At 42.7% G+C, this 25,185-nt stretch overlaps 2 protein-coding genes across 2 annotated transcripts; one reads left to right on the forward strand and one right to left on the reverse strand.

Annotated features, from left to right (window-relative positions):
* Positions 1–5,749: 5,749 nt before the first annotated feature.
* Positions 5,750–8,717, forward strand: LOC139530387 (interferon regulatory factor 2-binding protein 1-like). Its single transcript, XM_071326759.1, has 2 exons — positions 5,750–7,767; positions 7,871–8,717. The coding sequence occupies exon 1, from the start codon at positions 5,975–5,977 to the stop codon at positions 7,754–7,756; it is 1,782 nt and encodes a 593-aa protein (XP_071182860.1). The 5' UTR covers positions 5,750–5,974; the 3' UTR covers positions 7,757–7,767; positions 7,871–8,717.
* Positions 8,718–8,827: 110 nt separating this feature from the next.
* LOC139530395 (calcium uptake protein 2, mitochondrial-like) lies at positions 8,828–24,642 on the reverse strand. Its single transcript, XM_071326769.1, has 12 exons — positions 24,352–24,642; positions 21,225–21,354; positions 20,998–21,029; positions 20,792–20,867; positions 20,558–20,605; positions 17,784–17,866; positions 16,251–16,310; positions 15,710–15,807; positions 14,325–14,496; positions 13,913–14,021; positions 13,624–13,781; positions 8,828–10,055 (listed from the first exon to the last, which is right to left on the reverse strand). Exons 1-12 carry the CDS (start codon positions 24,607–24,609, stop codon positions 9,954–9,956), a joined length of 1,326 nt encoding a protein of 441 aa, XP_071182870.1. The 5' UTR covers positions 24,610–24,642; the 3' UTR covers positions 8,828–9,953.
* Between the last annotated feature and the right edge of the window lie 543 nt (positions 24,643–25,185).

Here is a 25,185-nt window from a genome sequence, read left to right on the forward strand (position 1 = left end):
CACTTCAAACTGAAGCTGGAAAGACTGCAAACTAGTTGCACTTTGTTTTGTTTGACTTTTTTCAATTGACATTTCTTTGTACATATCCATAAAAATTATGCCAGCTGATTCATGATTTCGACTGGCTGAGAAACGCTGCCTGCCTTTCTGTCTCGTCCCGACTCCCGACATGTTCATTACTATGAGACAGCTGGAGATCGAATTTGAATATTGAAACAATGTTGTAAATGTCGGAGAGACAGACAGCAACGTTTATACAAATCTCTGCTGTTGTAAAGTAAATGTTAGTCTAAAAGAATTGTGAGATAATGTCTAGATGTTTTTATAGTGGAGATCAAGTTTATAAAGTGCGTGCCTGGGCTGATAAGACAGTGGATTTCACAGTCAGATAGAACAGAGTAAATAGGTATTTTAACGTCATAGATTTAGCCGGCGGTAACTTGTGGAATAGACACAGGCTGGAATGCGGTTTTAACCAATCAGCATTAAGGATTAGACCCACCCGTTGTATAATATAAGACAAGTGCTGGAAACAACAGAACACTATGAAAAATCTGGGAATCCAGGCCTGGTACTCATAGCTGACTTTGAAAAGGCTTTTGTTAAAGTACAACTGGAATTTATATATAAATGCCTGGAATATTTCAATTTTGGAGAATCTCTTATACAATGGGTTAAAGTTATATATAGTAACCCTTGGTGTAAAATAGTAAATAATGGCTACTTCTCAGAAAGTATTAAACTGTCAAGAGGATTAAAACGGTGAATGCACCAATTTGTAAGTCGCTCTGGATAAGAGCGTCTGCTAAATGACTTAAATGTAAATGTAAATGTAAAACAAGGTTGTCCACTATCGACATATCTATTTATTAAGGCCATCAAATGTTAGCTATTAAAATAAGATCCAACAATAATATCAAGGGCCTAGAAATCCAGGGCTTAAAAACAAAGGTGTCATTGTACGCTGATGATTCACGTTTTCTTTTAAAGCCACAAATTGGATCCCTCCACAGCCTCGTAGATGATCTAGATAATTTTTCTAACCTCTGTAACGCTCGTCGTGAGGTGGAAGAGAGGAGGACCAAATCGCAGCGTGGTACGTTTCCATATTTATTGGAACACTTATAAACACGAACAAAACAATAAACAGAATGACACCAACGACGCTACAGGCCTGAACATGTGAACCTAGTGAAAACAAAGAACGCAATGAACAGGAACAATCACCCACAAACAAACAGTGAACACAGCCTACCTAAATATGGTTCCCAATCAGAGACAACGTAAAACACCTGCCTCTGATTGAGAACCATATCAGGCCAATCAGACACACCTAAACCAATGAGACACAAAACATAGAATATACCCACCCAGCTCACGTCCTGACCAACTAAACAAAGACTAAACAAAGGAAATAAGGTCAGGAACGTGACAACCTCTCTGGATTACAACCAAATTATGTACTATATTACGTATTGGATCACACATTTTTTTAACTTTTACATTTCCGTGTAGTTTACCAATAATATAGTCTAATGGTGAAGTGGACATACTCGGTATTCATCACCCGAAATAAAGAAATGAAATATTATGTTTGAACTTAAATATAGTAATTGATTAAAAATATATATATTTTGCGCAACAGCAAAAACTTCTAAAGGTATAATCTTTTAAAATTATATTATAAATAGGACTGGTGGAGTTATGTCACACATGCAGCTAACAAATGTCTGCTCTACTCAAATTTATAACCAACTAATTGCAGCATTACCGCAAAAATGGAAGAGGCAACTGAAAGGGGGAGAAAGTAAGGAACTTGTCTGTCAGCCCTGAATTAAAGACCAAAATTGGCTAAAGAAAATTGTGATAAAGAAAATAGTATACTAGTTTAATTTATGGACCAAAAAATGTCATTGACAGCTGTGCCATATAGATTGCAAAATAGTTGGGAAGAAATGTTTGATGTACCGATTCCATGGCACATGGTTTATGAACTGATAGAACAAAACACTAGATTCAAAACTTTGACTTTGTCAATTTAAATGATTATACAAAATTCTTGCAACCAATGTAATGTTATATATATACAGTGGGGAGAACAAGTATTTGATACACTGCCGATTTTGCAGGTTTTCCTACTTACAAAGCATGTACAGGTCTGTAATTTTTATCATAGGTACACTTCAACTGTGAGAGACGGAATCTAAAACAAAAATCCAGAAAATCACAGTGTATGATTTTTAAGTAATTAATTTGCATTTTATTGCATGACATAAGTATTTGATCACCTACCAACCAGTAAGAATTCCAGCTCTCACAGACCTGTTAGTTTTTCTTTAAGAAGTCCTCCTGTTCTCCACTCATTACCTGTATTAACTGCACCTGTTTGAACTCGTTACCTGTATAAAAGACACCTGTCCACACACTCAATCAAACAGACTCCAACCTCTCCACAATGGCCAAGACCAGAGAGCTGTGTAAGGACATCAGGGATAAAATTGTAGACCTGCACAAGGCTGGGATGGGCTACAGGACAATAGGCAAGCAGCTTGGTGAGAAGGCAATAACTGTTGGCGCAGATATTAGAAAATGGAAGAAGTTCAAGATGGCGGTCAATCACCCTTGGTCTGGGGCTCCATGCAAGATCTCACCTCGTGGGGCATCAATGATCATGAGGAAGGTGAGGGATCAGCCCAGAACTACACGGCAGGACCTGGTCAATGACCTGAAGAGAGCTGGGACCACAGTCTCAAAGAAAACCATTAGTAACACACTACGCCGTCATGGATTAAAATCCTGCAGAGCACGCATGGTCCCCCTGCTCAAGCCAGCGCATTTCCAGGCCCGTCTGAAGTTTGTCAATGACCATCTGGATGATCCAGAGGAGGAATGGAAGAAGGTCATGTGGTCTGATGAGACAAAAATAGAGCTTTTTGGTCTAAACTCCACTCGCCGTGTTTGGAGGAAGAAGAAGGATGAGTACAACCCCAAGAACACCATCCCAACCGTGAAGCATGGAGGTGGAAACATCATTCTTTGGGGATGCTTTTCTGCAACGGGGACAGGACTACTGCACCGTATTGAGGGGAGGATGGATGGGGCCATGTATCGCGAGATCTTGGCCAACAACCACTTTCCCTCAGTAAGAGCATTGAAGATGGGTCGTGGCTGGGTCTTCCAGCATGTCAACGACCTGAAACACACAGCCAGAGCAACTAAGGATTGGCTTCGTAAGAAGCATCTCAAGGTCCTGGAGTGGCCTAGCCAGTCTCCAGACCTGAACCCAATAGAAAATCTTTGGAGGGAGCTAAAAGTCCGTATTGCCCAGCGACAGCCCCGAAACCTGAAGGATCTGGAGAAGGTCTGTATGGAGGAGTGGGCCAAAATCAATGCTGCAGTGTGTGCAAACCTGGTCAAGAACTACAGGAAACGTATGATCTCTGTAATTGCAAACAAAGGTTTCTGTACCAAATATTCAGTTCTGCTTTTCTGATGTATCAAATACTTATGTCATGCAATAAAATGCAAATTAATTACTTAAAAATCATACAATGTGATTTTCTGGATTTTTGTTTTAGATTCCGTCTCTCGCAGTTGAAGTGTACCTATGATAAAAATTACAGACCTCTACATGCTTTGTAAGTAGGAAAACCTGCAAAATTGACAGTGTATCAAATACTTGTTCTCCCCACTGTATATATGGGGGATACAACCATCCCAGCTCTGCAGATTTTGCTGCGAAGAGACAGAATCATTAGATAATTTGTTTTGGTACTGTCCATATGTAGCTTGTTTTTGTTTGCACGTTCAGAAATGGCTGAAGAATTGCAACATTTAACTCTGCAAATAGCACTGCTGGGTGATTTAAAAAGTCATAGTCAATCGATCAATAATATAGTAATACTCTTAGCAAAAAATGTTGTCTTTAATTTACAATATGTAGAATCTATGAGAATAGAAAGAATCAGAACTTTTGTGAAACATCACAGCACTGTTGAAAAATATATGGCAAATAGAAATCAAAGCTGATAGTGTTCAGAGATAGATGGGAGGGGTTGAGTGGAGCTGAAGGATGGCACTAAAAACAAACAAAAGATAACTATTGTAAAATATACTGTGTCCGTAAAATGTATATAGTATGTATAAGCTGGAAGTAGAAGCCTAATTGTTGTTTTCCATTAGTTTATTCCAATTAGGGGAGGAATGGTAGGGTTAGGGGAAAATAATAAATATGGGGGATTGGAAATAATGCAGACAATTACATTGATGGAAGCCACAATCTAACGGAAAAATTAAAGCTGATCTACCCCCTAAAAAATAAAATAAATATATTTTTTAATAAACTCTAATCTAATCTATTATTTCGCTTCTTACCAATTTTGCTGGTGTAATTAGGCTAATTGAATTCTGATATCCCAACTCGTGTCCGTGCATTTATGTAAGCATTTATGGACAGTGTTGAATATAGGCTAAGTCATAAAATGAGAATAGGCTGTATTGAAATGCCCCTTGCATCAAATATCCTGTTTTGTCATTTTAGTATTTTGCACAAGCTGCTAGGCAGAAATGCAAAAGATGCCTATGTAGAGTAGTGCTTCCCAACTCCTCGAGTACCCCCAACAGCACACCTTTTTGTTGTAGCCCCAGACAAGTACACATGATACAACTTGTCAACTAATCATCAAGCCCTCAATGAGTTGAATCAGGTGAGTTTGTCTGGGGCTAAAACAACCATGTGTGCTGTTGAGCGTCTGGAGGACTGGAGTTGGGAAACACTGATGTAGAGTAAGATGATGGAAAGGTTTTGCAAATCAGCCTCAACCACCTGAAGATTGATGTTCATTACAGTTTTCTTGAATGTGGAGTAATTTGTAGAACGTCACATGAACATATTCAAACCCCCGGTATTTGGGAAACATAGATCAGGGGTGGCCAACCCTCTTGGAGAGTTAACTTTTGGCAGGATTTTCTATGGCCCAAATTAATTACATATTTACATGTTTGTTTGCTATGGACAAGGAGAGACTGAAATCCATAATATGGTTAGCAACTGCCACCAACCAATAATATTAGCATTTTCTTTCACCCAAAAAAGTTATTCAATGTCCCCCAGTTAGCTTACTCTAAATGTCATGTTCAAATAATCTCAAAGGTACTTCAAACCAAGTCGTCGAATATTGAGTGGTCAAGGGCCTAAGCCATGTGAAAATATGGAGAATTGCAGGAAATTCGTTTTAAAACATTTATTTTTTTCTGGGGGTGGATCAGCCATCCACAATGCAGGTGATGGCTGCAGGATGAAGTTGGTGGAAGAGCAACTGCAGAGTCTCACTGCAGTCAAAATTCCATGAACTTTGATCACCTGATTTTTGTCAAGTTCATGCTTTTGCTCAATGCAATATACTTTGAAGGCGGCAAACAACGATGGTCAAGGACTTGACAAAGTGATCTGCTCGAACGCATCCTTTTACTTCTCTAGCCTTGGCTACCACACGAGCACTCAATCGGTCACACGTTCAAGCTAGCCAATAATGAGCTAGTTCCCTCTTTTGTCGTGTTGGTATCATGCGTAGAAGCACTGGGCACAGAACATTGCATTAATCACGTAGTTCGTTAGCTAATACATTTTTCTTAAAATGTTGAATGAGTGTGAGCTGGACAGCTATCGAGGAGAGATGTTCCGACTTAAACTACAGCTCCCAGAATGCAACCGCAATGCAGCGTAGGTGCGTATATCCGGTGTCGTAAACACATTTTACTTCCGCCCAGACAGACCGACACTGGCAGCCAGAAAAGGAAAACGTAGCTAACTTTTAAAAGCAGCAATCAACAAGAGCTTTTTGAGCATAGTTTCATATTTTACAATAAAATCAGGACATGTTTCTCGACGTGACTGAATATTGACGAAGCCGCTAAAAGCAAAGACAAACGCGTTGGCCGCTCAAGAAAGTTTGTGTGAGGGCCTGTAAACAACATGTCCTCCGCCTCGCAGGCATCCTCTAGACGGCAATGGTGCTACCTCTGCGATCTGCCCAAGATGCCCTGGGCCATGCTCTGGGAATTCAGCGAAGCTGTTTGCAGGGGATGCGTGAACTACGACGGGGCGGACAGAATCGAGCTCCTAATTGAGACGGCCAGGCAGTTGAAGAGCAGCCACGGTGTTTTGGACGGAAGGTCCCCGGGCCCTCAGCAAGGCAAACCCAGCTCAAGTGGACCGATGGAAGGAGGGAGGCAGCATGCAGAACGTTTAGAAAGGGGGAGGGGAGAGTATGGCGTTTCCCCCCGCCTCCCCAATGGTCTGCACAGAGCTGAAGATGTGAGTATGTCAGAGGGGAGCAGACAGAGCCCCAACACTAGAAGGGCTATGGCTGGGGCCGCACCTGCTCTACATGGGACCATACCTCATGCTTTGATAGCCCAGGGGTTAGTGGGGGCCCCTCACGGCTTGTTGGCCCCCGTTTCAGGCACCAGAGCTGGGGGCCAGCAGATGGCTGGTTCCTCTGGCCATATAATGGGTGGTGATGGAAGGCGCCAGGTAATGTCAGCCATGTCGCTGGGGGCTGGTGCCTCCACTCTTGTGGGTCTGGAGGCAGGCTGGAGGAATGGTGAGGTCATGGCTGAGCTGGCAGAGAGCGCCAGGAGCCGGGCAGAGGGCTGGCCCAACCGCCCCAGAGCGGTACGAGATGTCCTGGTGACCCTCTGCGGCTGTGCCCCCTTCAGTGTGCGCTTCAGGAAAGACCACAACCTGGTGGGGCGCATTCTCGCTTTCGAAGCCGGGACCGGGTCTGAGTTTGAGCTGAAGGTGTTTGTGGAATACCCCAGCGGCTCTGGAATAGTCTTCTCTGGCATCCCGGAGCTTGTCAGGCAGATGTTTCGTGACTCAAACAAAGACGCGGGCAAAGCGGTGAACTCTGGGCTGCGTTACGTGGAATATGAGAGGCGGCAGGGTGCCGGGGACTGGCGTGCGCTCACGGAGCTCCTTAGTGACGGTGTACGCTCGTTTAAGGAGCCACCAATGCCCGAGATCCTCCCACAGCCGTACACGGATGCCGGCATGCCCATGGCGCCCGCCGGCCGCTCTGCACCTACCAAGGGTGCTGCACGGAGACGCAAAGCATCACCGAGCTCTGAAAACGGAGAGAGTGATGGAAGACCCATGGGGGATCACTCAGCCAGAGAGCCCTGGTCTCGAGGTGCCTATCCAGGCATGGAGCCCCTAGGCTCAGGCATGGCCAACCCCCAGGACGGCCTTCCCCGCTCACACAGCCAGCCCTCGCCCATCTCAGCGCTCATGGGAGTGGCCGACAGCCTAAGCTCAAGCCAGATGTCCCGAGACGGCCCCGGCATGTCCTCAGCCCATTCCTCCGCAGTTGGCCGCCCAACCAGCAGCAGTCCCTCCTCTGCCTCCACCGCAGTCTCCCAGGCAGATATGGGCCAGGGTGCCCAAGGGGGGGCGAGCACTACCAGCGCTGGGGATTCCGGGAGCGGCGCCCTGCTTTGCTGCACCCTCTGCCGAGAGCGCCTGGAAGACACTCACTTTGTCCAGTGTCCTTCTGTCCCGCACCACAAGTTCTGCTTCCCATGCACGCGTGGCTCCATCCGCAGTCAGGGCCCTGGAGGAGAGGTATACTGCCCCAGCGGCGAGCGTTGTCCCCTGGCCGGATCCACCGTGCCCTGGGCTTTCATGCAGGGAGAGATCTCCACCATCCTGGCCGGAGACGGCGACGTGACGGTGAAGAAGGAGAACGACCCCTGACCCCAATCAAGGTGAAAGGCCCATGACATCCATCTTTTATTTTTTTCATAATCTATTCGAGCAGTAGTTTTTTCTGTTTCTAATAAATGTTGTAATTGTCTTCTTTCTCAACAGCGGATCAAACACTTTGAAAGCTCTTCCCTGATCTATTTATCTCACCCGGAAGTTCAGATTGGCTGCAGTTCATCACGTGCACCGCAGAGGTGCAGCAAGAAATAACCGAATCACCACGCAACCCAGGAGGCAATAGAACCACCTTTTTAAACAAGTTAGGAGGGCACCAGAACCATCTGTCCAAAAGGGGGCCACTTGTCTGTCCAAGCTGGGCTCATCTGTTAGTAATAGTTAAACTAGAGAAAATCACAAGTCATTCTCCATGTCCAATGAAGAAGCAGAGGCTATTCACGAGGCCTTGTTTTAAAAGCCCAGGATTGAAAGCACAGGTCTGTTCTTTAATATGACAATCTCTCAACGTGTTTCTATATAAAACAATTTAGTTGCATACTGTGTCATATGTGAACGATACCAATATTGAAAGTCCATGGGTAGCCAGAAGCAGGCAATTATTTGGACAGGACAAATAGATTTTTAAAACAATGGCAAAACCAAGGTTTAAACAAGTCTTCAATGTATGCTCCTTTATTACATATTGTATGTCAGAAATGTGAATTTACTTTAAATGACTGTAATTTCTATTTTTGATACAAATTTATGTATGCGTTTATAGTAAGTAATAAGACCAAAGATGGCTTTGTGCTCTAATTTTACTGTAGCTTTGTATGCTGTACTCACTGATAACTCTGTTTCTTAATCTACCACAGAAGTAAGCTGGTTGTTTGTCTAACTTTTTTTGAAATCCCTGTGTGTGTGTATACACACACACACACGCTTCAATGGTTTAACAACATACTCAAATGTGATCTTAATATGGGGTCAACTCTAATAAATTCCAGAATAGTCATTGCTCTTGTGGATTTTTTGTCTTGCTCCCTTTTTGCTAGTGCAATTCAATTCCTACCCTTTTGTAAAAATGTTTCTGTATGGCACACACACATATCAGGAGAAGTGCAGCATTTTTCAAACATTTAATTAATCTTAGAAAAAGGTACAGTGGCACTCATATTGGCACTTTCCAAAGGAGGAAAGTTCAAAACGCTATTTTTACACTGTTGAAATTACACCGTTAATGAGAATAACCTGATTCCAACCAATTTAATTAGAATTTTGAATAATTTAGTCCAGGCCATTTGACTTTGAAAAATCTCAAATACATGTGAACAACAAGTCCTAAATTACAATTTATTTAAGTGAATTGTGAAAGGGTGCCAATATATTACAGCACAACAGTACATAGACATTTGAAGACAGGCACATATTTAAAATCTTTTTCCATGATTCAGCATTTTAAAACTCAATAAAATTCCAATGATACCACAGTAAACCACCTAACTGTAAACAATGTATTTGAGCAGCGAAATAGGGTATAAAAAGTTGACAGACATTCAATAAATGTCAAACGAGCTCACATTTCACATTCCTTGTATGCATAGACTGGTACCAAGCGTCACAACCAATTTCCAGGATTAGAATTGGGCGGTATTTAATTTTCATACCGTTTCTGTACCATACCGAAGTATACAGTATTGCTAAATGTTCACACAAGTGGCGCCCAAAAGATTAATACTTTTTTTGACACAAAACAATTTAGGCACTAGGGATCTTGATCCAGGAGGGGGTTGAATGTCTCTGCTGTAACCAAGAAGCTTGATCATGACATCTAGCCACTTCACTAGCAAACCAAATGCATAGCTGGAGCCCTACGCTGGATATAATTTGATATCTTCGATTTCTTATAGTTACACTTAACTTATAGCTAACTATAAGTAGTGGCGTAGCACGGTATTGAAAATCATACCGTCGGTATTCGGCAATACCCCGGTATATCGCCCAAGCCTAATTAGAAAATATTGTAAACAAAACACCCATAGATTATGTATATTGTAATAACATTTTCACAAACAAAAAGGAAGCCTGAAAAATATAGAATTTGGTATCACCCCTTATTGATCTGGTTCATGAGGACCATGTTTATATTCCATTGACAAATATCAAGTGATAATGAGCAACTTGATGGTCAGCCATCAATGCTTTTCATTGGAGTCACCCAAGGAGCTTCTTGATCCAAAAACGTGACCCCTCAGAAAGGGCTTCCTGTGTCCCGGAGGGCCTCTTGGGCCCCTTTCAGTGTCTCCCTCTTCACACACTTCCAATAATCTATGATGCCACGCTGGGGCTGCACCTGGGGAAATACAAACATCACATAATAATTAGAGGTCGACCGATTTTTTAAAAACCTGCATATTTAGTTCAAATAAATTCATGTTAGCAGGCAATATTAACTAGGGAAATTGTGTCACTACTCTTGCGTTCAGTGCAAGCAGAGTCAGGGTATATGCAACAGTTTTGGCCGCCTGGCTCGTTGCGAACTAATGTCAGAATTGTACATAATATTGAAGGTTGTGCAATGTAACAGCAATATTTAGACTTGGGGTTGCCACCCGTTCGATAGAATACGGAACGGTTCCGTATTTCACTGAAAGAATAAACGTTTTGTTTTCTGAATGATAGTTTACGGATTTGACCATATTAATGACCAAAGGCTCGTATTTCTGTGTTTATTATATATTATAATTAAGTCTATGATTTGATAGAGCAGTCTGACTGAGCTGTGGTAGTTAGCAGCAGGCTCATAAGCATTCATTCATACAACACTTTACTGCAAGTATCTCTACTTGCACATCATCATCTGCTCATTTATCACTCCAGTGTTAATCTGCTAAATTGTAATTATTTCGCTCCTATGGCCTATTTATTGCCTACCTCCTCATGCCTTTTGCACACACTGTATATAGACTTTCTTTTTTTCCCCTACTGTGTCATTGACTTGTTTCTTGTGTTATTGGTTTGTTTACTGTTTACTCCATGTGTAACTCTGTGTTATTGTCTGTGTCACACTGCTTTGCTTTATCTTGGCCAGGTCGCAGTTGTAAATGAGAACTTGTTCTTAACTAGCCTACCTGGTTAAATAAAGGTGAAATCGGCCTCCCGGGTGGCGCAGTGGTCTAGGGCACTGCATCGCAGTGCTAGCTGCGCCACCAGAGTCTCTGGGTTCGCGCCCAGGCTCTGTCGCAGCCGGCCGCGACCGGGAGGTCCGTGGGGCGACGCAAAATTGGCCTAGCGTCGTCCGGGTTAGGGAGGGTTTGGCCGGTAGGGATATCCTTGTCTCATCGCGCTCCAGCGACTCCTGTGGCGGGCTGGGCGCCCTAACCAAGGAGGCCAGGTACACGGTGTTTCCTCCGACACATTGGTGCGGCTGGCTTCCGGGTTGGAGGCGCGCTGTGTTAAGAAGCAGTGCGGCTTGGTTGGGTTGTGCTTCGGAGGACGCGTGGCTTTCGACCTTCGTCTCTCCCGAGCCCGTACGGGAGTTGTAGCGAAGAGACAAGATAGTAATTACTAGCGATTGGATACCACGAAAATTGGGGAGAAAATGGGATAAAAATTTAATAAAATAAAATAAAAATAAATAAAGGTGAAATCAAAAAAGAAAATTGCCAGCAGCTTTCTCTTTGCTTCAAGCAGCAGTAGCAATGCTTGAAGCAAAGCGCTGTTTATGACTTCAAGCCTATCAACTCCCGAGATTAGGCTGGCAATACTAAAGTGCCTATAAGAACATCCATTAGTCAAAAGGTATATGAAATACAAAATGGTAGAGAGAAATAGTCGACGCATCAAAATTCCTATAATAACAACTACAACCTGTTTGCACACATGCTGTTGTGCAAATGGAATAGACAACAGGTGGAAATTATAGGCAATTAGTAAGACACCCCCAATAAAGGAGTGGTTCTGCAGGTGGTGACCACAGACCACTTCTCAGTTCCTATGCTTCCTGGCTGATGTTTTGGTCACTTTTGAATGCTGGCGGTGCTTTCACTCTAGTGGTAGCATGAGACGGAGTCTACAACCCACACAAGTGGCTCAGGTAGTGCAGCTCATCCAGGATGGCACATCAATGCGAGCTGTGGCAAGAAGGTTTGCTGTGTCTGTCAGCGTAGTGTCCAGAGCATGGAGGCGCTACCAGGAGACAGGCCAGTACATCAGGAGACGTGGAGGAGGCCGTAGGAGGGCAACAACCCAGCAGGACCGCTACCTATGCCTTTGTGCAAGGAGGAGCAGGAGGAGCACTGCCAGAGCCCTGCAAAATGACCTCCAGCAGGCCACAAATATGCATGTGTCTGCTCAAACGGTCAGAAACAGACTCCATGAGGGTGGTATGAGGGCCCGGCGTCCACAGGTGGGGTTTGTGCTTACAGCCCAACACCGTGCAGGACGTTTGGCATTTGCCAGAGAACACCAAGATTGGCAAATTCGCCACTGGCGACCTGTGCTCTTCACAGATGAAAGCAGGTTCACACCGAGCACATGTGACAGACGTGACAGAGTCTGGAGACGCCGTGGAGAACGTTCTGCTGCCTGCAACATCCTCCAGCATGACCGGTGTGGCGGTCGGTCAGTCATGGTGTGGAGTGGCATTTCTTTGGGGGGCCGCAGAGCACTCCATGTGCTCGCCAGAGGTAGCCTGACTGCCATTAGGTACCGAGATGAGATCCTCATACCCCTTGTGAGACCATATGCTGGTGCGGTTGGCCCTGGGTTCCTCCTAATGCAAGACAATGCTAGACCTCATGTGGCTGGAGTGTGTTGATAGCATTGATGCTATGGACTGGCCCGCCCGTTCCCCAGACCTGAATCCAATTGAGCACATCTGGGACATCATGTCTCGCTCCATCCACCAACGCCACGTTGCACCACAGACTGTCCAGGAGTTGGCGGATGCTTTAGTCCAGGTCTGGGAGGAGATCCCTCAGGAGACCATCCGCCACCTCATCAGGAGCATGCCCAGGCGTTGTAGGGAGGTCATACAGGCACGTGGAGGCCACACACACACTACTGAGCCTCATTTTGACTTGTTTTAAGGACATTACATCAAAGTTGGATCAGCCTGTAGTGTGGTTTTCCACTTTAATTTTGAGTGCGACTCCAAATCCAGACCTCCATGGGTTGATAAATTTGATTTCCATTGATACATTTTGTGTGATTTTGTTGTCAGCACATTCAACTATGTAAAGAAAAAAGTATTTAATAAGAATAGTGTTCCCTTTATTTTTTTGAGCAGTGTATTAAGTTAAAATAAAAGTGTTCATTGAGTAGTTGTAATTGTTAAGATTACAAATATATATATTTTAAAAAGCAGCCGATTAATCGGTATCGGCTTTTTTGGTCCTCCAATAATCGGTATCGGCATTGAAAAATCATAATCGGTCAACCTCTAATAATAATGTTAATAAACTTTACAGAGTGGCTGCGTGAATTGATCACCAGGACACCTTTTTATGTGGACTAAACAACCCCCCAAAAATGTTATGCAATCTCCGCTGCTTCCTCCCTTTCCTAATCCTCACTTCTGAGATTAACATTCTGAAAAATGTTGACAACATGATCAGCGTGAGGTTCTCCCCCCCCAAAAAGTGCGTAAAGTAACACATCGCGGAACGTTTAAAAGGTTATTTAGTACACTGGAAAAGGTGTCCTAGGGGGCGGGGCGGTTCGATTAGATTGTGTAGCCTCGGCTGAAACTTAACTTGTATAGCACAATTCATACAGAGGCCGCAACTCACAACACAATGATTATTAACAAGTAAATTGGAGACTTGCATGAAAGTTTGAGTGAAGCACGGATCTCAAGATCAAATAACGCCTTGACATACTTTTTAATGTGATTGCCAACTGGTAAATACCCCCTTTACCTTCAAGCCACGTAGTACTCGGTCCTCCATCACTCCGATAAACTCCTTGTGGCTCAGGCAGTTATCGCCGTCCAGGTCAAAGATCTTGAACACAGTGTCCAGCACGTTCTCCGAGAGGTCGTGCCCCGTGGCGATCTTCACAGCTCGCTTAAATTGGACTGTGGAGTATCAAAAGAAAGTCAAATTATCAGGATAATGTCTTTGGTTGAAGTGATTTGCCTGTGTCGAATCAGAAACTGTCATACAAAATGCCCTTCCTACTTAAAACAAGGTAGACATGAAAAATTACCCATTCCAATAGGTCGGTTGGCTTCACTTATCATTTTCACAGAGAAGGCAAAGTCCTCCAGGTTGTTGGTGAATAGGCAAAACGCTTTGAACTCATCAAATGTGATGCTCTACAAAAGAAGAGGGACAAATGTCCAAGTTGTACACTGAGAAGTCAACCCTTGAGACCCCCCCCCCCAAAAATGTGCTATATTTCACAACTTCTTAAACCTGAAGGTACATTGACCTGACTTCCTATTATCCCGGGCCCTGTTTGTCATTAAAGTGACACCACATCAGAATTGGTTGGATTGGGAAAAATAATTGGGTGGCAATTCGCAACCTTGCTTTCACAACCCCTAATCATCTGTGGTGACCAAGGAAGGAAGGGTGGATTTTTCAAAGCATTGGAACAGGGCCACGTTCCTTTTTACCTGACCAGCGGGGATCCTCTTCCTCATGTTCTCCCAGTAGGCCTCGTTGGCTTCCTCATTGGTGTAGTGCAGCAGCCACTCTGCAAAGTCCTCCCGCCGCATGGTGTCCATGCCCTTGGAAAACTGCAGGAACTCCATCTCCTGCACCTCCGCCTGCAGGTCCTCCATGAACCTAGAGGAGACATCCAGAGTAAAGACACTGAATGTGACTAGGTCGGTTCTGGGCCCGTACTCAGTGTCTCAGAGTAGGAATGCTGATCTAGGATCAGGTCTCCCTGTCCTTGTAACTATATTATGATCTAACAGGCAACACTGATCCTTGAGCAACAAGAAGTATTCAGTGCGTATGGGGAAACATGATTTTACTAGGATTAGGTACACCTATATATACAAAAGTATGTGGACACCCATTCAAATTAGTGGATTCTGCTATTTCAAACACACCCATTGCTGAAAGATGTATAAAATCAAGCACACCGCCATGCAATCTCCATAGACAAACATTGTTATTGTGAAGTTGCAATGTCTAGGAGCAACAACGGCTCAGCTGCAAAGTGGTTAGCCACACAAGCTCACAGAACTGGACCGCCGAGTGCTGAAGTGCGTAGAAAATTGTCTGTCCTCGATTGCAACCCTCACTACGGAGTTTAACTTCCTCTGGAAGCAATGTTTACAGCACAAGATCTGTTCATCGGGAGCTGAATTAAATAGGTTTCCATGGCCGAGCAGCTGCACACAAACCTAAGATCCCCATGCGCAATGCCAAGCGTCGGCTGGAGTGTTGTAAAGCTTGCCATTCTACTCTGGAGCAGTGGAAACATTGCGATGAATGATGATGAATCACACTTCACCAATGAGGGCTGTGATGAATCACGCTTCACCAATGAGGGTTGTTTTTCATGGTTCGGGCTAGGCCTCTTAGCGTTAAGATTTCCCTTCACTGGAACTACAGCATACATTTACATTACAGACGATTATGTGCTTCCAACTTTGAGGCAACAGTTTTGGTAAGGCCTTTTCCTGTTTCAGCATGACAATGCCCCCTGTGCACAAAGCGAGGTCATACAGAAATGGTTTGTCAAGATTGGTGTGGAAGAACTTGACTGGCCTGTACAGAGCCCTAACCTCAACCCCATCAAAGACCTTTGGGATGAATTGGAACACCGACTGCGAGCCAGGCCTAATCGTCCAACCTCACTAATGCTTGTGGCTGAATGGAAGCAAGTCCCCGCAGCAATATTCCAATATCTAGTGAAAAGCCTTCCCAGAAGAGTTGAGGCTGTTAAAGCAGCAAAGGGGGGAACAACTCCATATTACTATGATTTTGGAATGAAATGTTCGACGAACATGTGTCCACATACTTTTGGTCATGTAGTGTATTTTACCTGCAGAATACATTGTACTGAAGCTTGTTTTTGCCATTCCTGCCAAAGAAGAATGCCTGCAGTGTAGTGTTCACACCATCCCCCTCTACGACTGGTTTCTGTGAAGATGACATCAAGTTTCAACACTTCCCACCTTTGTTATTACTGCAAGCCCCATCACGCTTGAAATACGAGTAAACACAATCAGTTTCCCAGCCAGTACACAATGGTTTACATCACCGTACAATGACAGTTGGCAAGGCTTAGTGCTTTCAATGTGCATTTCCACATGTAATTTAAAATAATTAAAATAAACTTTATTCAACTAGGCAAGTCAGTTAAGAACAAATTCTTATTTACAATGACGGCCTACCGAGGAACAGTTAACTGCCTTGTACAGGGGCAGAACAACAGATTTTTACCTTGTCAACCTTTGTTACTGGCCCAACGCTCTAACCCCTAGGCTACCTGCTGCCCATATCAAGTATTTTGAAAACTTTTCAACAAGTCACATAAATGACTAAGGAGTTCAGTCTTAAAAAGGTTTAGAGTGTTGACTCACCACATCTGTGGCACCTTCCATGGGCACTTTATCTTTTCTTTTCCCAATGATTTTCTTGAGCTTCGTCATAAAACAAAGCAGCAACAATTATTCCTTGTATTATAATAAACACAGATACTAAACTACAAAAGATTAAGCTAAAAACATGTACTACTAGTGAGAGCATTTCTTAGCTAGCTTAGTCTAAAAATTCAGGAAACAACTAATTCAGTTATAAACCCACTAATAACACATACATACCTCTTACTCATCTGGATTATCCAATAAATGTCAGCAATAAGAGAATTTTTCATTAGTCAAAAAGGTTTACTACCCACAATGCCTCACTAATATTAAAACTGGAGCCAGTTTGAAACAGCAAACAGTGTGTGTTTGAGATTGACAGAACAGCAGTTGGACCGCATAGAACTACTGATCTACAAATCATCTTGCATCCCAAATGCTACTCATGATGTGACCAAAGCGATCACTTGCCTGCCTTGCTCACACTGATCCCCTCAAACACGCTGAATGATTATCCATGCTGCTCCTCGCTATACTTTGTCAGGTGCATAACATGCTTACGTGTAAGATGTTTTGGACCCCATATTCCCAGTAGGAACACACAACAGAGGTATCTTAATGCTATCTAAACCCTGTGGTTCCCAGTGTTGCTGAATGTCCACACCAGGCTCTGTTCAAAATTAGGGAATCAACTTTTCATTGGTTTGGTACAAAACTGTGTCAGTCACATGCATTTTTGTAGCAATGTATGCATATTGCATTGTGCTAAAGCCAACTGGCAAATACAGTATGTTAACAAGCTAGATTCTGTAGCATACAATGCATTCGGAAAGTATTCAGACCTCTTGACTTTTTCCACATTTTGTTACGTTACAGCCTTATTCTAAAATTGATTTTTCCCCTCATCAATTTACACAGAGTCAGAGTCCTTTAGGTGCCTTTTGGCAAAAAGTGGGAGAAACTGGTGCAGACTTGAAGTACTGGCCATACAACATGTGACTGAGTTAGTATCAAGAGTATAGTACTCACTTGTAGGAGCATTTATTTTAAAACCTCCAACTGGGCAACGTCCATGTAAGGGCTGGTAATATTTTGGAATTTAACAGTGTGGATACTTTGATATAGATATACATGACTATATAATTTCATATACAATCAGACTGAATACAGATTACTATATGCAACATGAAAATACAAATCCATCAACTCCTTGAGAAGCATATCATCGCTGTCTGATGAAAACCTCATCTCCAAACCACAAATGTTTCAGTAAATTCAAAAATATTACCACATTTTCCGCATTAAAGAACATACAATTATGAAGCTTCAGAAGCTATTTTGAATACATTTTCTTGGTCCTAGAGTCACGAAATGTTCAGAGTACATTGAGGGGAATTACTGCTTTCAATTAATATATATATATATATTTTTAATTGGCCACAAATGCAGTTACAAGGTTTTCATCAGAGAGCGACGATATAAAAAACAAAAATGTGAGGAACATTATATAATACAGATTATAAAGCATACCTTGAGAAACTCCTTTCTGTCCACATGCTCATTGCCATCAATATCAAGCATTTTGAAAGCTATATGAAATCCTGTGTGTGGCTCTGAAATTACACAATGCATTTTCTATTAGAAAATAACATCACAGGCTTATCTGCAGTTGACGTCTGCAGTTTATATACACTTAGGTTGAGTCATTGAAACTTGTTTTTCAACCACTCCACAAATGTCTTGTTAACACCCTATAGTTTTGGCAAGTCGGTTAGGACATCTAATTTGTGCATGACAAGTAATTTTTCCAACAATTGTTTACAGAGATTATTTCACTTATAATTCACTGTATCATAATTCCAGTGGGTCACAAGTTTACATACACTAAGTTGACTGGCCTTTAAACAGCTTGGAAAATTCCAGAAAATTATGTTATGGCTTTAGAAGCTTCTGATAGGCTAATTGACATCATTTGAGTTAATTGGAGATGTACCTGTGGATGTATTTCAAGGCCTACCTTCAAACTCAGTGCCTCTTTGCTTGACATCATGGGAAAATCAAAAGAAAAAGTACCACGTTCATCTGTACAAACAATATTACGCAAGTATAAACACCATGGGACCACGCAGCCGTCATACCGCTCAGGAAGGAGACGCGTTGTCCCCTAGAGATGAACGTATTTTGGTGAGAAAAGTGCAAATCAATCCCAGAACAACAGCAAAGGACCTTGTGAAGAAGCTAGAGGAAACAGGTACAAAAGTATCTATATTCACATCTATATTCACTATATCGACATTACTTGAAAGGCTGCTCAGCAAGGAAGAAGCCACTGCTCCAAAACCGCCATAAGCCAGACTACGGTTTGCAACTGCACATGGGGACAAAGATCATACTTTCTGGAGAAATATTCACTGGTCTTATGAAACAAAAATAGAACTGTTGTTTGGCCATTATGACCATCGTTATGTTTGGAGGAAAAAGGGGGAGGCTTGCAAGCCGAAGAACACCATCCCAACCGTGAAGCACGAGGGTGGCAGCATCATGTTGTGGGGGTGCTTTGCTGCAGGAGGAACTGGTGCACTTCACAAAATAGATGGCATCATGAGATAGGAAAATGATGTGGATATATTGAAGCAACATCTCAAGACATCAGTCAGGAAGTTAAAGCTTGGTCGCAAATGGATCTTCCAAATGGACAATGACCCCAAGCATACTTCCAAAGTTGCGGCAAAATGGCTTAAGGACAACAAAGTCAAAGTATTGGGGTTGCCATCACAAAGCCCTGACCTCAATCCTATAGAAAATGTGTGGGCAGAACTGAAAAAGCCTGTGCGAGCAAGGACGCCTACAAACCTGACTCCGTTACACCAGCTCTGTCAGGAGGAATGGGCCAAAATTCATCCAACATATTGTGGGAAGCTTGTGGAAGGCTACCCGAAACATTTGACCCAAGTTAAACAATTTAAAAGGCAATGCTTCCAAATACTAATTGAGTGCATGAAAACTTCTGACCCACTGGGAATGTGATGAAATAAATAAAAGCTGAAATCATTCTCTCTATTATTCTGACATTTCACATTCTTAAAATAAAATGGTGATCCTAACTGACATAAGACAGTTACTAAATATCAGGAATTGTGAAAAACTGAGTTTAAATGTATTTGGCTAAGGTGTATGTAAACTTCAACTGTAGGTACTGCTTGGACCCAACAAAGCAGCAACAAGATGAGCGCTAAACAGCAGGGTCTTCTGAAATAATGATTCTAGCACAACATTGTTGGTGACTGGGCAACATTTTGAATGAGAAAGTTAAGTCGCCAAAACAGTACCGCCAAAACACTACCACATGAGCTGTGTGTTCAGTATCTAAGTATGAGAAAAAAATACTATAAATACAAAAATAAAATGTGCGTTCTATTGGACTGTTTGAAGATGTTATTTTTCATTTTGTGCCTACTGAAAACCACCACCCAGGTTGTCAGTCCAGCCACATATAAGTTTTAGCCAGCTTTTCAGTCACTGCACTAACCCTGAGGGCATAGAAAATCCCACAAATTCAAGTAATGCATACATAATCTTATTATTTTCACAATGTGTTACAGTAACAGGCTACACAATGTACTATCCTAAACATGATAGATAGTACATTAGATTAGGCTACGTCAAATTAAGTTAACCTATTGTGCAGACAATAAGATGAGGGGCCTGAAAATATCATGAGCAACGGAAACTCTGCAATTCATAAATGAGCCAGCTCCTGTACAAAGATGTTGCCACACATTCATTATGTTTGCACGTCTATATGCTACATCTGTGCTAAACCAGGGCCGTGTTCATTAGGCACAAAACGGTAGAAAACGTTCTGAAACGGGAAGGTATCATCTGTCCTTGTGTAACAGTGTTGCTTCTGTTCTTCTCCCTGCCCCAACCTGGACTCAAACCAGGGACCCTCTGAACACATTGACATCTGTCGCCCATGAAGAAGCCGCGGCCCTTGAGCAGGTGATGTCACCGATTGAATGATACTAGGCTACACTCAAACCCTTTGACCTCCTCCACAGCAACTACAGCAGTCGGGCAGAGCTCAACTGAGTAGATACCTCTAACTAGCTAGCCAATTGATATCGACTAAACTTGTCCAATAAACACACATTTTTGTTTTCAGTTGCAAACCATTTTGCTAATCGACACCACCCAGATGAAGTAAGATGTGCTGTGTAAGCATGAAAGGATGCAGGTTCCAATGCATGTCATTGAAAAGGGGGGCTGTTTCTACTGTATGTCATGCTGAGTCTATAACTTACTGGTCAGAATAGTCAACAGGAACAGGTACTCTGTGTAGGATATCAGACCTGCAAGACACAAAACATGCCATCTGTATCACACAAACATTTCAGTGAGTGTTCATTTAACCCGTTTAGATTGACTCCAACATTACATACATATTTCCTGCCTGAAGTATAACTAGCCAGCATCTTTTAACTTTGATAAAGCACGTAGCACCAGTGAGGTTGATTGACCATGGCATGAAAACGTACCATTGTCTCCAAAGTTTCTGAACAGACTGTTGCCTGCCTTGGCCCGTGAGGCAGCATCCAGCATCTTATCCACCTCCTGCAAGTATCATCAATTACGCAAAGAGAAACAACAAAAAGTTATCTTGTGCTGTAATGCTCATGTTGGTAAGACTATAGTAAATTCAAAACAAGTTCTGACAATGAGTTAACCCGATCCCAACACTCACCTTTTTGGTTAGAGCTTTATTTTGCAATTTACCTACAAGCAGAAGGAAAAGTAAAGAGCAGTTCTTGCTTGGAACAAAATGTAATACACTTACCCAGATGGAGCTTGTATCTAGCCAATGAAGCCATATGCCAAACAACTACATTCATTACATCATGCAGTATCCCTTTTCAAGCACGTAGGCCATTTTACAACATGGACACTGTCATTTGATACTACTGTACTTACGGTCAACATTCTCCAGCATGATTGAGAAGAGGAAATCCCTTGGTGTCATGTAGAGCTCCTCATCATACATCATTGAGGCAAACTGGTTGAAGCGCATCCGTCTGGCAGACATCTGGGATACTGGAAGCACCTATAATACCGAATGAAGAATTAGCACTAAAAGGAGGACAAAGTCTAAATTAAGGGGCAGTGCAAAGCTGAAAATTGGATAAGATAATGGAAATAGAATGGTCAGTACTCCCGACCAACTATTTTGGCACATAGACTTTCATGCAAACAGCAATTAGCTAATGGATACATTTTATTTGCTTGCTTATTTCTATCAATGTATCTACTGATTGCACAATTTCCCTATACATAGAAAATATTATCCCATAGGCCTCTCCCTCTCGGTCACCACAATCACACCGTTATTCAACTGGTCGTTCAGATCGGCACCATTTCCGTTTTATTTAACGTTGCACATGAATGGCATGATGATTATGGTGGCTCAGAGGGCAATATTGTTTTGTGTGTTCTTTATATATGAACTGTGTTTGAATACTCATACTAACCATGCTATCTGTGACGTAAATGTAGTGTATACTTTTTGATCATAGTATGGATATAGTTAATATGCCAAAAGTTTCCGGATGTCGTACTACATTCGCCAAAATAGGAAGTATACAAACAGTGGACACTTGCCGTGATTTAGGGTCCATAATGCAATTCTTCTGGAAATGGGCGTGACTTATGCAGCCGAAGTCTAACGAGAGCGGATACAAATGTATTGCTTTACTAATTATGACAAATGTTGTGCAATGTAATAAAGTAATGAACGTTACTTTTCGAATAAGTTACCTTACAGTTATGTTGGCTGACAATTCGTTAGCTACGCTACCCTTACGAACCACATACCGGTTACATACTGCTGTAAATCAAATTGTATTAGTGACATGCGCCGAATACAACAGGTGTATGTATACCTTACAGTTAAATGCTTACTTATGAGCCCCTAACCAACAATGCAGTTTCAAAAAAATACGGATAAGAGATAAAAGTAATTAAAGAGCAGCAGTAAAAGAACAATAGCGAAACTATATACAGGGGGGTACCAATAAAGAGTCAATGTGCGGGGGCACCGGTTAGTTGAGGTAGTATGTACATGTAGGTAGAGTTATTAAAGTGACTCTGCATAGATGACAAGAGAGTAGCAGTAGTGTAAAGAGGGGGGTGGGGGACATTGCAAACAGTCTGGGTAGCCATTTGACTAGATATTCAGGAGTCTTATGGCTTGGGGGTAGAAGCTGTTTAGAAGCCTCTTGGACCTAGACTTGGCGCTCCGGTACCACTTGCCGTGCGGTAGCAGAGAGAACAGTCTACGACTAGGGTGGCTGGAGTCTTTGACAATTTTTAGGGCCTTCCTCTGACACCGCCTGGTATAGAGGTCCTGGATGGCAGGAAGCTTGGCCCCAGTGATATACTGGGCCGTTAGCACTACCCTCTAGTGCCTTGCGGTTCGAGGCCGAGCAGTTGCCATACCAGGTAGTGATGCACCAGTCAGGATGCTCTCGATGGAGATGCTGAAGAACCTTTTGAGGATCTGAAGACCCGTGCCAAATCTTTTCAGTCTCCTGAGGGTTAGTTGGTTTTGTCGTGCCCTCTTCACAAATGTCTTGGTGTGCTTGGACCATGTTAGTTTGTTGGTGATATGGACACCAAGGAACTTGAAGCTCTCAACCTGCTCCACTGCAGCCCCGTTGATGATAATGGGGGTGTGCTCGGTCATCTTTTTCCTGTAGTCCACAATCATCTCCTTTGTCTTGATCACGTTGAGGGAGAGGTTGCATAAAGATATGCTATGTTAGCTAGCTGCTTTCTAACGGCATTAGTTGGTTACTAATACATCAAAATTGCCAGTATATTAACAATATCCTATCTAACTACCTACCCAATGTTTATTGACTTGATTATTCCAGTCATTAGCTGTGCGTTCTCAATGGACATTCAGGTGCTTTCATAAATTCGCTATCCGAGTTGTCCGAGAGTACTCTCCTTTGAGTGTACCAGAGTAGCGCAGAATAACTGAATTTACGAACGCTCAACACACGTTGAATATTGCCAGCGTCGTTAAATGTTGGCAAAATAGCTTAATTAAATTGTTGCCAGCAGCAGTTTGTCACCAACTGTCTGGATAACATGAAAACTGCCTAACCAGCTCTGCTAGGGTGAGTGAAATGGTCAGAGTGAGGTGTTAGCTAGCTACTTCCAGACACAAATGAGAGGTCAGAATAAGGTCAGAATGCTCAAACCCTACTCCTCGGCTAGAGCGTCCAGTGGGCACTCTGAACGCTCCCAGAGCGAAACGCTATGAATTTACAAACGGACAATCTGACAACGCTCTGAATTTACCAACGCCCAGAGCGCACTCTGGTACTCCAGATTGAATTTAAAAACACACCCGAAGTAGTAAAATGTCTAGCTAGTAATTTGTTAGGCTAGCAAGAGGTTGCATTGCAACAGCATCAACTTCCGGTAGACAGGCGAAGCGCTAGTATGCTCAACTGAAGGATACTGTTCGTTTACAGTATACTAATAGTATGTAGTATATACTCATTAAGTATACAGTATGTTAGTATGGGTATTCGAACACAGCTATGATCTATGTCTGTGCTCCACAAGTTTTGCTAGTTGATGGTCACACCATATTGATTAGGGCTGCTTTCAGTATGAAAAAAAACGGTGTCGTTTCCGTCTAATTAAACGTTTAACACCGTTCTGAATACACCAAAATACTCTCAAAATGTTGATTGGATCCAAAAAAAAAAACATTGCGATAACTAGCTACCTAACGTTACCGTATTAATTGTACGCATAGCCATGGCTAAATAGGCTACTTGTTTACTAATAGGCCTACTGTAATATAGGACGCCGCGCATCGTCCTTAATATGGCTGTTTACTTGAGCATTGTACTAACATTCAGTTGTGATAATGCCTGGTAGAAAAGTTTAGCATACAAATACTGACTCACCAGGCACTTAGCAAGATTCCTGGCATGTTCGGATAGCTAGTTAACTCAAACTTCGTGGCTAACTTTACAGATAGCTAGCTAGCTGCGCCACTTCGCCAAAGATACTTTAACGTTACCTTTTCCTCCTCGGCATGGACGGTGAAGGGCAAAAACCTCTTGCTCGGCTCAAAGTGATAATATACCAGCCCGCTTCCAACGACAGACCCCAAAATGCCAGGTCCCAGGGCACTATGCAGCGTTCTGTATGACCAAGGTCTCCTCCAAAAGTTTCTCAAAACTCCAGCAACCCTACCAAAGCTGGCCATTTTCCGTAAACTTCTTCTTAGGTACCTTCTTCTTCGATGACGTATAATGGCGGTTGGCATCCAATACATGTTGCATTACCGCCACCAACTAGACTGGAGTATAACTCCTTTATACTTTGCTTGAATAAAAAAGAATAAACAAATACCATATAAAACAAAGAATAACCTCCACCCCCCTCAAATTATTTAAATATATTTAGTCCTACTTAACACACCCTGTAACTCTTCTGACGTCAAGTCTCGCACACCCAAATACCTCTCTGCAGCAGCCACCACAACCTCAATTTTCTGTGACTTATGTTCCATTCCTGCAGTACAGTTGATAACCATTGCTATAAATGATAAAAATCCAATCTTACTGAAACATATATCACTTGTTGGACTATCCCTCTGCACTGGTACAGCTCTACAACTCACACGACTCCTCATGATCCCCCTTGACCAATCTTCCTTTACTTTCTTCACTGCCTCAGCATAGACAGCTTCTGCACTACTCTAACCCTGGAAACTTCAACCTGCCTCTCTCGTGGACATTTCTGATCTCCAGCCCCATGGGTATCCCTACAATTAACACATACCACTACTTTCCCCAATACTACACATGCCTTTGTCTCATGCCCTTACGCACACTTCTCACACCTAGGA

The sequence above is a fragment of the Salvelinus alpinus genome, chromosome 1 (genome assembly GCF_045679555.1).
Source record: "Salvelinus alpinus chromosome 1, SLU_Salpinus.1, whole genome shotgun sequence".
NCBI lineage: Eukaryota > Metazoa > Chordata > Actinopteri > Salmoniformes > Salmonidae > Salvelinus > Salvelinus alpinus.

Coding starts and splice junctions, on each gene's coding strand:
- LOC139530387 (XM_071326759.1), top strand. CDS start 5,975: ATGTCCTCCGCCTCGCAGGCATCCTCTAGACGGCAATGGTGCTACCTC.
- LOC139530395 (XM_071326769.1), bottom strand. CDS start 24,609: ATGTATTGGATGCCAACCGCCATTATACGTCATCGAAGAAGAAGGTAC. Junction 14,497..15,709: donor CAGTACAATGTATTCTGCAG/GTAAAATACACT, acceptor TGTCTCCTCTAG/GTTCATGGAGGACCTGCAGG. Junction 14,022..14,324: donor AGAGGATCCCCGCTGGTCAG/GTAAAAAGGAAC, acceptor CTTCTTTTGTAG/AGCATCACATTTGATGAGTT.